At 42.4% G+C, this 12816-nt stretch overlaps 1 protein-coding gene across 1 annotated transcript in view; it reads right to left on the bottom strand.

The window, feature by feature from the left end:
• Positions 1-8288: 8288 nt before the first annotated feature.
• Positions 8289-12816, bottom strand: part of LOC144978080 (uncharacterized) — a 6158-nt gene continuing 1630 nt past the window's right edge. Inside the window, exon 2 of the mRNA XM_078923630.1 lies at positions 8289-12175. Coding sequence (XP_078779756.1) covers positions 10845-12175 — 1331 coding nt within the window. The 3' untranslated portion in view covers positions 8289-10844. The remainder of the gene's footprint in view (positions 12176-12816) is intronic.

Below are 12816 nucleotides of genomic sequence, written 5' to 3'. Positions count from 1 at the left end.
TTATTATTATTATTATTATTATTATTATTATTATTATTATTATTATTATGGCCCGATCAATTTGGCAAATTTGGTGTGACGTCAACTACATTCTATCTATAGATAGTGCGTACTTGACTAAGAAGGTTACAACATTGCATGAGTAAATATAACGGACCGCCGCACAAAACTGTGTGTAACCTTAAACGTTTATAGTCTGGTTAATACAGTTTAGTGAGAATTACTCATAAAAGTGGCTGGCAAAAAACAATAACAAAGACCTGAGTGACGTCAACTTCGTTCTATCTATACATTATACTAGTACTTTAACCGTGAAAAAAAGAACATCAAAAATTTTTGGTCAGAAAATTCGTCCTTCAAAGATCGATCAATTAAAATGACCTTTATGGTCTTTATGGAAGTCCCAGGTTTGGAAGTTTTTGACAAGGTGAGGGTCATTTTAATCGATCGATATTTGAAGGACGAATTTTCTGGACAAAATGTTTACAAGGTGTTAAGATTTTTAAATATTTTGTTTGTTATGTTCCGAGTCCGGCAGTCGTGGTATCGTTTGGTATCGTTTGGTATCGTTGGGTATCGTAGGTATCGTTGGGTCTCGTTAGGCGGTGTGTCTTTTTTACGAAACCCGCCGAAACCCGCCGAAACCCTGCGAAACCCTGCGAAACCCTGCGAAACCCTGCGAAACCCGACGAAACCCGACGAATCCCGACAAAGTTATGGGAAGTAGGTGGCACTGGGGAGTGAACCCAGAACTCAGGGAAGTGTACACCATTGGGGAGTGAACCTGGGACTGGGTTTCGGCGGGTTTCGTAAAAAAGAACCAGTGCTTTTTTACGAAACCCGCCGAAACCCGCCGAAACCCGGCGAAACCGGACAATATCCAGCAAAGTTATGGGAAGTACACAACTGTGGGGAGTGAACCCGAGACTCAGGGAAGTGTACACCAGTCGGGAGTGAACCTGAGACTAAGGTTATCGGCCGGTTTCGGCGGGTTTCGTAAAAAAGAATTAGTGCTTTATTACGAAACCCGCCGAAACCCGACAATATCCGGCAAAGTTATGGGAGTTTGGCAACAGTGGGGGGTGATCCTGGGAGTCAGGGAATTGCACACCAGTGGGGAGTTAACCTGGGACTGTGTAAAAAGGATATCAGTGGGAAATAAACCAGGGACTAAAGGGAGATGGATACCATTGAAAGTTGAAGCCGGATATGGGAGTTGAGTACCAGAGGAGAATGAACCTGACACTATAGAAGGTGGGCGCCAGTGTGGAGTGAACCTGTGACTCAGGGAATTTCACACCAGTGGGGAGTTAACCTGGGACTGTGTAAAAAGAATTTCAGTGGGAAATAAACCTGGGACTAAAAGGAGATGGATACCATTGAAAGTTGAAGTCGGATATGGGAGTTGAGTACCAGAGGAGAATGAACCTGACACTATAGGAGATGGGCGCCAGTGTTGAGTGAACCTGTGACTCAGGGAAGTGCACTTCAATTGGGAGTTAACCTTGGACTGTGGGAGATGGATAACTGTGGGTATCCGAGCCGAACTATAGGAGTTGGGTACCAGAGGAGAATGAACCTGACACTATAGAAGGTGGGCGCCAGTGGGGAGTGAACCTGGGATTCAGGGAATTGCACACCAGTGGGGATTTAACCTGGGAATATGTAAAAAGGATATCAGTGGGAAATAAACCTGGGACTAAAGGGAGATGGATACCATTGAAAGTTGAAGCCGGATATGAGAGCTTGGTACCAGAGGAGAATGAACCTGACACTATAGGGGGTGGGCGCCAGTGGGGAGTGAACCTGGGACTATGTAAAAAGGAGATCAGTAGGAAATAAATCTGGGACTAAAGGGAGATGGATACCATTGGAAGTTGAAGCCGGATTTGGGAGTTGGGTACCAGAGGAGAGAGAAACCTGACACTATAGGAGGTGGGCGCCAGTGGGGAGTGAACCTGGGACTATGTAAAAAGGATATCAGTGGGAAATAAACCTGGGACTAAAGGGAGATGGATACCATTGAAAGTTGAAGCCGGATATGAGAGCTTGGTACCAGAGGAGAATGAAACTGACACTATAGGGGGTGGGCGCCAGTGGGGAGTGAACCTGGGACTATGTAAAAAGGATATCAGTAGGAAATAAATCTGGGACTAAAGGGAGGTGGATACCATTGGGAGTTGAAGCCGGATTTGGGAGTTGGGTACCAGAGGAGAGAGAAACCTGACACTATAGGAGGTGGGCGCCAGTGGGGAGTGAACCTGGGACTATGTAAACAGGATATCAGTGGGAAATAAACCTGGGACTAAAGGGAGATGGACACCATTGAAAGTTGAAGCTGGATATGAAAGTTTGGTACCAGAGGAGAATGAACCTGACACTATAGAAGGTGGGCGCCAGTGGGGAGTGAACCTGGGAATATGTAAACAGGATATCAGTGGGAAATAAACCTGGGACTAAAGGGAGATGGATACCATTGAAAGTTGAAGCCGGATATGAGAGCTTGGTACCAGAGGAGAATGAACCTGATACTATAGGGGGTTGGCGCCAGTGGGGAGTGAACCTGGGACTATGTAAAAGGAGATCAGTAGGAAATAAATCTAGGACTAAAGGGAGATGGATACCATTGGGAGTTGAAGCCGGATTTGGGAGTTGGGTACCAGAGGAGAGAGAAACCTGACACTATAGGAGGTGGGCGCCAGTGGGGAGTGAACCTGGGACTATGTAAAAAGGATATCAGTGGGAAATAAACCTGGGACTAAAGGGAGATGGATACCATTGAAAGTTGAAGCCGGATATGAGAGCTTGGTACCAGAGGAGAATGAACCTGACACTATAGGGGGTGGGCGCCAGTGGGGAGTGAACCTGGGACTATGTAAAAAGGATATCAGTAGGAAATAAATCTGGGACTAAATGGAAAAGGATACCATTGGGAATTGAAGCCGGATTTGGGAGTTGGGTACCAGAGGAGAATGAACCTGACACTATAGAAGGTGGGCGCCAGTGGGGAGTGAACCTGGGAATATGTAAACAGGATATCAGTGGGAAATAAACCTGGGACTAAAGGGAGATGGATACCATTGAAAGTTGAAGCCGGATATGAGAGCTTGGTACCAGAGGAGAATGAACCTGATACTATAGGGGGTTGGCGCCAGTGGGGAGTGAACCTGGGACTATGTAAAAAGGAGATCAGTAGGAAATAAATCTAGGACTAAAGGGAGATGGATACCATTGGGAGTTGAAGCCGGATTTGGGAGTTGGGTACCAGAGGAGAAATAAACCTGACACTATAGGAGGTGGGCGCCAGTGGGGAGTGAACCTGGGACTATGTAAAAAGGATATCAGTGGGAAATAAACCTGGGACTAAAGGGAGATGGACACCATTGAAAGTTGAAGCTGGTTATGGGAGTTGAGTATCAGAGGAGAATGAACCTGACACTATAGGTGGTGGGCGCCAGTGTGGAGTGAACCTGGGACTCAGGGAAGTGCACACCAATTTGGAGTTAACCTGGGACTGTGGGAGATGGATAACTGTGGGTATCCGAGCCGAACTATAGGAGCTGGGTACCAGAGGAGAATGAACCTGACACTATAAAAGGTGGGCGCCATTGGGGAGTGAACCTGGGAGTCAGGGAATTGCACACAAGTGAGGAGTTAACCTGTGAATATCTAAAAAAGGATATCAGTGGGAAATAAATCCGGCTTCAACTCCCAATGGTATCCATCTCCCTTTAGTGCCAGTTTTATTTCCTACTGATATCCTTTATACATATTCCCAGGTTAACTCCCCACTGGTGTGCAATTCCCTGAGTCCCAGGTTCACTCTCCACTGGCGGCCACCTCCTATAGTGTCAGGTTCATTCTCCTCTGGTACCAAGCTCTCATATCCGACTTCAACTTTCAATGATATCCATCTCCCTTTAGTCCCAGGTTTATTTCCCACTGATATCCTATTTACATAGTCCCAGGTTCACTCCCCACTGGCGCCCACCTCCTATAGTGTCAGGTTTCTCTCTCCTCTGGTACCCAACTCCCAAATCCGGCTTCAACTCCCAATGGTATCCACCTCCCTTTAGTCCCAGGTTTATTTCCCACTGATATCCTGTTTACATAGTCCCAGGTTCACTCCCCACTGGCGCCCACCTCCTATAGTGTCAGGTTTCTCTCTCCTCTGGTACCCAACTCCCAAATCCGGCTTCAACTCCCAATGGTATCCACATCCCTTTAGTCCCAGGTTTATTTCCCACTGATATCCTGTTTACATAGTCCCAGGTTCACTCCCCATTGGCGCCACCCCTATAGTGTCAGGTTCATTCTCCTCTGGTACCAAGCTCTCATATCCGACTTCAACTTTCAATGGTATCCATCTCCCTTTAGTCCAGGTTTATTTCCCACTGATATCCTGTTTACATAGTCCCAGGTTTCACTCCCACTGGCGGCCACTCCTATAGTGTCAGGTTCATTCTCCTCTGGTACCAAACTCTCATATCCGGCTTCAACTTTCAATGGTATCCATCTCCCTTTAGTCCCAGGTTTATTTCCCACTGATATCCTTTTTACACAGTCCCAGGTTAACTCCCCACTGGTGTGAAATTCCCTGAGTCCCAGGTTCACTCCCCACTGGCGCCCACCTTCTATAGTGTCAGGTTCATTCTCCTCTGGTACTCAACTCCCATATCCGGCTTCAACTTTCAATGGTATCCATCTCCCTTTAGTCCCAGGTTTATTTCCCACTGATATCCTTTTTACACAGTCCTAGGTTAACTCCCCACTGGTGTGCAATTCCCTGACTCCCAGGATCACCCCCCACTGTTGCCAAACTCCCATAACTTTGCCGGATATTGTCGGGTTTCGGCGGGTTTCGTAATAAAGCACTAATTCTTTTTTACGAAACCCGCCGAAACCGGCCGATAACCTTAGTCTCAGGTTCACTCCCGACTGGTGTACACTTCACTGAGTCTCGGGTTCACTCCCCACAGTTGTCTACTTCCCATAACTTTGCTGGATATTGTCGGGTTTCGCCGGGTTTCGGCGGGTTTCGTAAAAAAGCACTGGTTCTTTTTTACGAAACCCGCCGAAACCCAGTCCCAGGTTCACTCCCCAATGGTGTACACTTCCCTGAGTTCTAGGTTCACTCCCCACAGCCACCTACTTCCCATAACTTTGTCGGGATTCGTCGGGTTTCGTCGGGTCTCGGCGGGTTTCGGCGGGTTTCGCAGGGTTTCGGCGGGTTTCGGCGGGTTTCGTAAAAAAGACACACCCTCGTTAGGTATCGTTGGGTATCGTTGGGTATCGTTAGGTATCGTTGGGTATCGTTGGGTATCGTTGGGTATCGGGTATCGTTAGGTATCGTTGGGTATCGTAGGGCATCGTTGGGTATCGTAGGGCATCGTTGGGTATCGTTGGGTATCGTTGGGTATCGTTAGGTATCGTTGGATATCGTTGGGTATCGTTGGGTATCGTTAGGTTTCGTTGGATATCGTTGGGTATCATTGGGCATCGTTGGCTGGTATCGCCAAATCTCCACTTGACTGTTTTGTGTCTACTGTAGGATTTCATTATCGGCCTGAGATCACCACGGGCCCTTTAGGCAATGTTGTAACTGGACAAGATACAAGATGACAAGAACGACAATATTATAATGTGCCCAGTCGTCTCTAAACGTTCTCATGTTTAGGTGGACACGATGCTTAAAATAGAATTTTAACCTTAACTGGTAAGACTAGAGTTCGAATCCATGTCGTCATTGGAAAGTGTAAGTTATTTGGTTCTTCTGCTTTAAAAAGTAGAAATGTTATCATTCTGTTTATTTTGACTTTATAGATAGTATGCGCTGGGCTCGGACGCTCACAACATTGCCATCCGGAAGTATGACGGAGCAACACACAAAACTCTGTGTAACTATGAACTTTTATAGTCTGGATAATACAGGTAAAAAAGAATTACTCATAAACGTGGATGGCAAAAACAGTAACAAAGACCTGAATGACGTCAACTTCGTTCTATCTATAGTCAATTTTATGTATGTAGGTGTGCGGCTATGTGGTCTTGGTATGACACTCGCTTTCGGATCGGAAGGTCGTGGGTTCGAGCCTCGCGTTCGGCGCATAGTTGAGTCCTTGGAGAAGGCTCTTTACTCACATTCTCTCACCGTACTCAGGTGTAAAACGAGTACCTGGCCGTTAACAGCGTTGTCTTTGTCCAAACAAAAATTTGTAATATCGCCTAACTGGCGTCATGTCACGTTCTAACTGTTATGTGTTGCTGTTGGCCAGGGAACCCCTGTAAAGCGCTTTGAGCACGTTTAGTGGATATTGCGCTATATAAAAGCTCAAGTTTTTTAAGGTAATTCCCATATAATACCGTTTTGAGGTGAAGGGTCACGACTTGTACACGTTGAGTCTGATTATTTCATTGCTGGCAGGGCGTTGTAGGAATGTCTTCATGGCCTATCGAACAAAATACCAAAATACGGAACGTTTCGGGGTCAAAACCCTTCGTCGACAACAACAAAAAACCCAATGAAAACATGCATACATTACTAGTAGTAGTATCGTTGGGCTACACTTCTATGTTCAAGGTATCAATCCAGGTTCGGAAGTCATCATCACATTCGTTGATGGTTTCAAATCCCCCTTCAAGTTTTGTCTCGGGGCAATCTAGTACGAGGTGGTTTGCATCTTGTGGTGCTTGGTTGCACTTTGGCCATGTTGGTGATTCTTGGAGCCCCCATTTGTGCATGTTGGCAGCTGTTCTTGTATGTTTTGACCGTAGTCTATTTGCAGCTACCCAGTATTTTCTTGGTTGATCCTGTAGACCTGGGAGACTTTTACAGGGATCTTCAATTAGTTCCCCTCCTGTTGGTTTATTCCTTTTCCATTCCTCGCACCAGGCTTCATACATTGCTTAAAAACCCATATTGACGACAGAGAAATAATCGGAGCGTCGTCTGGGTTTTTAAAGGTAATTTTAAATTGAGCTTTTATATAGGGCAATGTCTACTAGACGTGCTCAAAGCGCTTTACAAAGGGCCCCTGACCAACAGCAACATTTAACATCTAGGACGGGACATGACGCCTGTTAGGCGATATTACATTTTTTTTTCTGACAGTGACAACGTTGTTAACGACCAGGTACTCATTTTACACCTGAGTTCGGTGAGAGAATGAGAGTAAAGAGCCTTCTCCAAGGACTCAACTGTGTGCCGAGCGAGGCTCGAACCCAGGACCTTCCGATCCGAAAGCGAGTTGCATTGGGAATTTCGTTTTTTTATTTTTTTATTTGTCAGTTACCCTTCTATTCTTGGATACACAACGTTTGTGAGCATTTTGTAGAAATTAATTAGAAATAATGGCGAAGGACAATCGTACAAGTAGATAATGTTTTAATCAGAAAAAAACAACAATGTAAACAACAAGGGACTTAACTCTATGATAAAAGATAGTAACTAATTGCAGTACAAAAACTAATGACGTCATTGTTCATTGATAGTTCAACACATTTCAGGCGTGATTTTCATCGCATAGGATTTCAACTTGATATTATATAGATATAGATATACATCATAATATGCACAAATTAAAAAAAAAAATGAATGAATCAATACATATAAACAAAACATGAGAATAATTTGACGAATGTCTGTCATCATTTTTGGCACCAGAAGATTCGAATGGTGTCTCACGACATCGATATGGCCCCCACTCTAGCAAAACACATGCATAGTAAAAATTGTGGGCAGAAGACTCCTCCCTCAAATATCGATCGATAAGAATGTCTCTCATCTTGCTATAAAAACTCTCAAACCTGGGACTGCCAATGGATCGAGATCGAACTCAGGTCAAGACGAGATTTTTTCACTGACCACCCCCCTTCCCTACACAGTCCATCAAGCATTGATTGGGTAGCTGGGTCTGTTAGATCTGGCGGAAAGTACTTTGAGACAGACTCGCGTTCTATCCAAAGGATAGGTAGCAGTTGTTGTTGTCCGTTTCATGCTATAGAAACTGGGATGAATTCCGGCTCCGCGAGCCTAATGGCTCTGAAGGATTTCTAGTGTTATTTTACTGGCTCCAGGTCTCATTCCAGACGTACAAAAATGCCATAGGCTCCGTGCTATTTCTTGTAAAAGCGTTTTGAGTATATGAAGAGTTTGTTTCCAAAGTGAGACATAAGTCAAATTCCTGTTTTGAGATATTTGACATTTAAATTTTTGACCAGTAGACAACGCAGATTACATAATTTGATTAATTGAAACAGTTATCCTCTTGCTCAACATCAGAACATAATTTTTTTTTTAAATCTATCTTTTTTTAAAATGTACTTTGTTATGATTTATAATTTCACTTTTTCTCCAAAATGAGACATATCCACCCAACAGATTTGTGCCAAAGTGAGACATATCCAATTTTGATCAAAATGGATGTAGTCACTCTCAAGATGTTGGTGTAAGTAAGACAGAAATACAGATTTACACCCAAGCAAAGTATGTGCTATAAGCCTACACACTAATGGCAACTCTCAGTATTCTTGATGCCTTGGGGCAGACACAGAAGTTTCTTCTCTAACCAAAGAATGCAAGCTAAGCTATTTGATCATTAGATGAAATCTACTCTCATGACAGTGGTAAAGCAGCCATAGGAAATATGGGGCAACAAAAAATTGCTTATTGGCAAAAGATAGCGACAAAATATAAATTACTTGTCAGGGCTAAATTGGTCATCCTGGTTTGACACAGCATAGCATAGGTTTTTTTTTCTGGACCCTTGTCAGTCTGGAGTCAGCAAATGGTTAGATGGATCTAATCCAGCAATTTGTACTCTACCATAGACTAGAGTCCTGGCTAAATGATAGCAAGCAATTTATGCTGTTAAGTTCCCTCTACAAGAAGAGGGAGGAAATTGTTTTTGTTTTGGAATGTTTAACAGCGCTTGCAACACTCTTAAGTCCTATAAGCGCCAGGGCTTTGTAATATTCAACAAAAGTCCTATCAAGAGCCAAGAAATGCCACAAAATCGTCTGATATAGCACAGAACAGCAAGATGGTAGTGATAGATCAGGGAGAAAAGGAGGGCCTACCAGTAGCACCCAACCAACTCCCGCAGACTAGTTTCGATAACCAGTTTAAGTACAGTCACTGGATGAAAATTAACCCAAGACCAATCATAAACATACGTATTGTAGTTAATTGTTCCATATTGCTCTAGGAAATTTAACCCACAAACTGTGAACTGTGAGGGCCAATTTCAAGTCGACCTAACGTACGACTGTTGTCAGGATATGACTGTCGGTTCCATCAAGAGATCAGTAACTGCGATGCGACTTGAGTTTCTGGAGAAGCTCAAGTCGCATCGCAGTCACTCTCACAGAAAGCGATGGAAACAGCAGTCATATCCTAACAGTTGCAATGCTTCCTACCCCTTCAGTCATAAGCACCAGGGTACTTGTTAGGTTATGAATGTTTAATGGGTACTGGCTCTTTAGGTCATAAGCGCCAGGGGAAAAAGTAGGTGAATAGTAACACAATTTACTAGAAATAGAAAGACGAAACCTGTGCAAGGCCTCACAAAAGCCCAGACTCCTGGTTATAACTCTGTTGGGAGTCTACCAAAGTAATATAGCCAGCAGTCAATTAAATGCAAAGGAAGTTGATTAAGCTGAAAATACAACATACACTAACAGTAAATCCACTTACACTCCTCTTAATATTAAGATACAGAAGGGTATAAATGAGAACACCAATGTAAGTTTCCTCTTCAGCATAAGCATTCTCTATTGCATAATGCAGTCACAAGACAATGTGCATGAAAAGAAAACAAAAATAACTCAAAAATATATTTTATAAATTTAATGACATCAAAACATTTGAAACAGATAAAAAACATGTCAAAGTCCACATCAACTACATGATGGGGAAAATCAAACCAAAGTAAAAAAATAATCCTACTGAAAATTAAAAATGATACAATATCAAACGTGTGGTACTTGCAAAAAATACGGGACTTCTCAAACAAAACCCCTGAACATCCCCCCCCCCCCCCACCCATAAAAAAAAAATGTTAAGCAGAAAACATGACTACACATCCAAACCACTTTTTAAAATAGAAAAGAGCCAAAAAATCCCTGCCTTCATGCAAATAAGGAGAAAAGCAGTTCCATTGCCAGTAAGCTGAATTAAAACTGGGGTGTATCAAAAGCTCAGCTTAAAGTTAAATAAGCAACAAAAAAATGTATGAATTCTAAGTCCAACAGTAAATAGACAATTTATGAAAGATGCGAAACTTTAGGGAATAAAAACTGATTGAAAAAAAAATACTATGCTAAATACCCCCCCCCCCCAAAAAAAAAAAAAAAAAAAACTCTAGAAAACAAAACTGATGGATTAATTAAATTTAAAAGAATAGCCTGGTGTCAACAGCAATTAAAAAAAGGGAACGTAATTCAAAACCCAAAATTTTCGTGCTGATAAATTCACGTGTTGTTGAGGATAGCTAACTCTCAACATGCGCATGTGAGACTTTGGGTGTCGAATAACCTGGTGAAAAGATACACCTGAGTTTCGGGTGTCGAATAGCAATCCATTAAAAAAAAAGACCTTCTGTCAATCCACAGAGAGGGACATAATCACAAGATTTAAGTATGTAGTCAGACAGGTAGGCATTAAATGTATGAAATATGACAAAAATACCCAAAGGAAAACTTAAGCCAACCAAAACTGATTGAATAATTAAATGGTCTGGTGTAAACAGCCATTAAAAAAAACACCATACAGGACACAAAGCATAAGACTCATAAAAACAATGGATATGGAAAAGGGAATAAAAAATTATATAAACACAGTAAATCTAATCTTCATCAGATTCTGGATCCTCTGTAACAGAAGTTGATAGGAGCCAACTATCATACTGTGCCCTGACATCATTACTGACACCAAGACTGTCCAATAAATTGCAAACGTCCGTCTTCTTTTCTTCTTTCACACAAGAAATATCTCCAATCACCTCAGGGACAAAGTCAACCCAACGCTTCCCCTTCTTCAGAATCGAATGTTCACAAAATGGTCCCTCATACACTGACTTAAAGCCAACTTTATCATTGTTAAATTGTAACACCCTGGCATCACTCACTCTGAAGCCCTTTTGAGTCTTTAAAAACGACGCCACTTTTTTATAGTCCTTCACAAACCAATCCTTTCCATACTGAAAAACAGTGCCATGTCTTTTTAAGATGTCAATGTATTCGGATGGCAGCAAAATAAGAGCTTTTTTCCTGATGTCCTGCTCAATACGTCCGAATACCCTGTCAGCTGGCAGATAACTGTGGCCACGAATTGGAAAAAAATATTGAATAGAACTATTTGGAATACGTCGTTTCCTGAATGAGTGCAGCATCGACACCATACTGAAATTTTTGTTTTGTCCAAAACACGAGTCAGAAAATAATCTGACTTTCCTGCCCTGAAAGCTTTCACCGAAACCAGTTAAAGCATGCTCAACTGCGGATGCAATGACATTTGAGTCTTTTTTATTCTGTGTCTCCATCCACGTATAAAGGAAAACATTCCTTAATGGAACAGACTGTCCTCGTCCTTCATGACGCACGACAGCAAAAACATACATATATAGCTGACGTGAATAATACGCCTGTCCAATCGAAGTTTTAGGGAGAACAAGGTTCTCCATTACATCAAAACATAGTGTTAATGAATCGTCAACGTTGTCCATTAAGTCATAAAATTTCCTGGCACGTCGCCTATGAAGCAAAAAAGCGACTGCCTTTGCTCGCTTTTGTGCTTCAGGTAAATCTTGGCGCAACTGAATCCGGAATCGCAGACAATCACTGCATATATCCTTGGCCGGGTGCCCAAAAGCCAGATTGAATCGATGCAAAAATATTGAATAATATAAGGCATAGGAAGCCTGTCGATGATTCTGCTCATTAAAGAGTTGGCGCATCTTGGCAACATTCATGTCACTGGGTAGATACTTCCGTCCAGGAGCTCCACGACGTGCATAATGGCTGGCTCTGCACGTGAATGTTTCAATATGAGAAACGATTGACTCTTTAAACTCAACCATCTCTGGGGTTTGTCTGCTGCCACCGCGACGCTCTTTTCTCGGTGCGCCTTCCTTAAGGAAATTATTTGCAAGACGACTGAGACGATCCTTCTTGACATCTGTAAGGATATAAAAAATAGAGGAAAGATGTTACATTGAGATAAAGGGGTATATGAAGAAAGTATCAAGCAAGAGAAATTATAATGTTATAGATGCCTACACACACAAGCTTCAATCCCCCACAACTTTTCCTTAGACACGAATAATAAAATCAAAATTCAAAACAGAAAAAGCATTTTAAAAATCTAGCTTGTGAGAACAAAAAAAAGTAAACAATAAAAAAAAAGACAATAACAAACGACTAAAACCACAGATAGGTAGTAAACCAATGAACTATGAGATGATGGATTGCGCCACGGGGCTGCAGAAACTTAAGTGAAAATTAAATTAGGTACTCATTTACTGTAAAGACACCCTCCCCCCCCCCCCCCCCAAGCAGCCTCCTTAAGCTGTATGCCAATTGTGAAGGGAATTTTAATTAAGTTAAGGATAAGCTATTGTGTCCCCTCAAATCTTCATGCAATATGGCACACATGCTACCTTCCTTAAATGTGTGTCTATCTTTATACTTTATTATGAAAAAAAATGGCGACTTTTAGAAAAATAAACAATTTTTGACTTCACAATGACCTCTCAAAAGCTTTTTTAATAGCTTTGTCAATGCTCTTTAATCATAGAGCTGTGAGCGCTTATTTAATTC

The sequence above is a fragment of the Berghia stephanieae genome, chromosome 8 (genome assembly GCF_034508935.2).
Source record: "Berghia stephanieae isolate SIO BIC M18660-M18661 chromosome 8, UCSD_Bste_1.3, whole genome shotgun sequence".
Lineage (NCBI taxonomy): Eukaryota > Metazoa > Mollusca > Gastropoda > Nudibranchia > Aeolidiidae > Berghia > Berghia stephanieae.
This window is presented reverse-complemented; position numbering and strand designations above follow the sequence as displayed.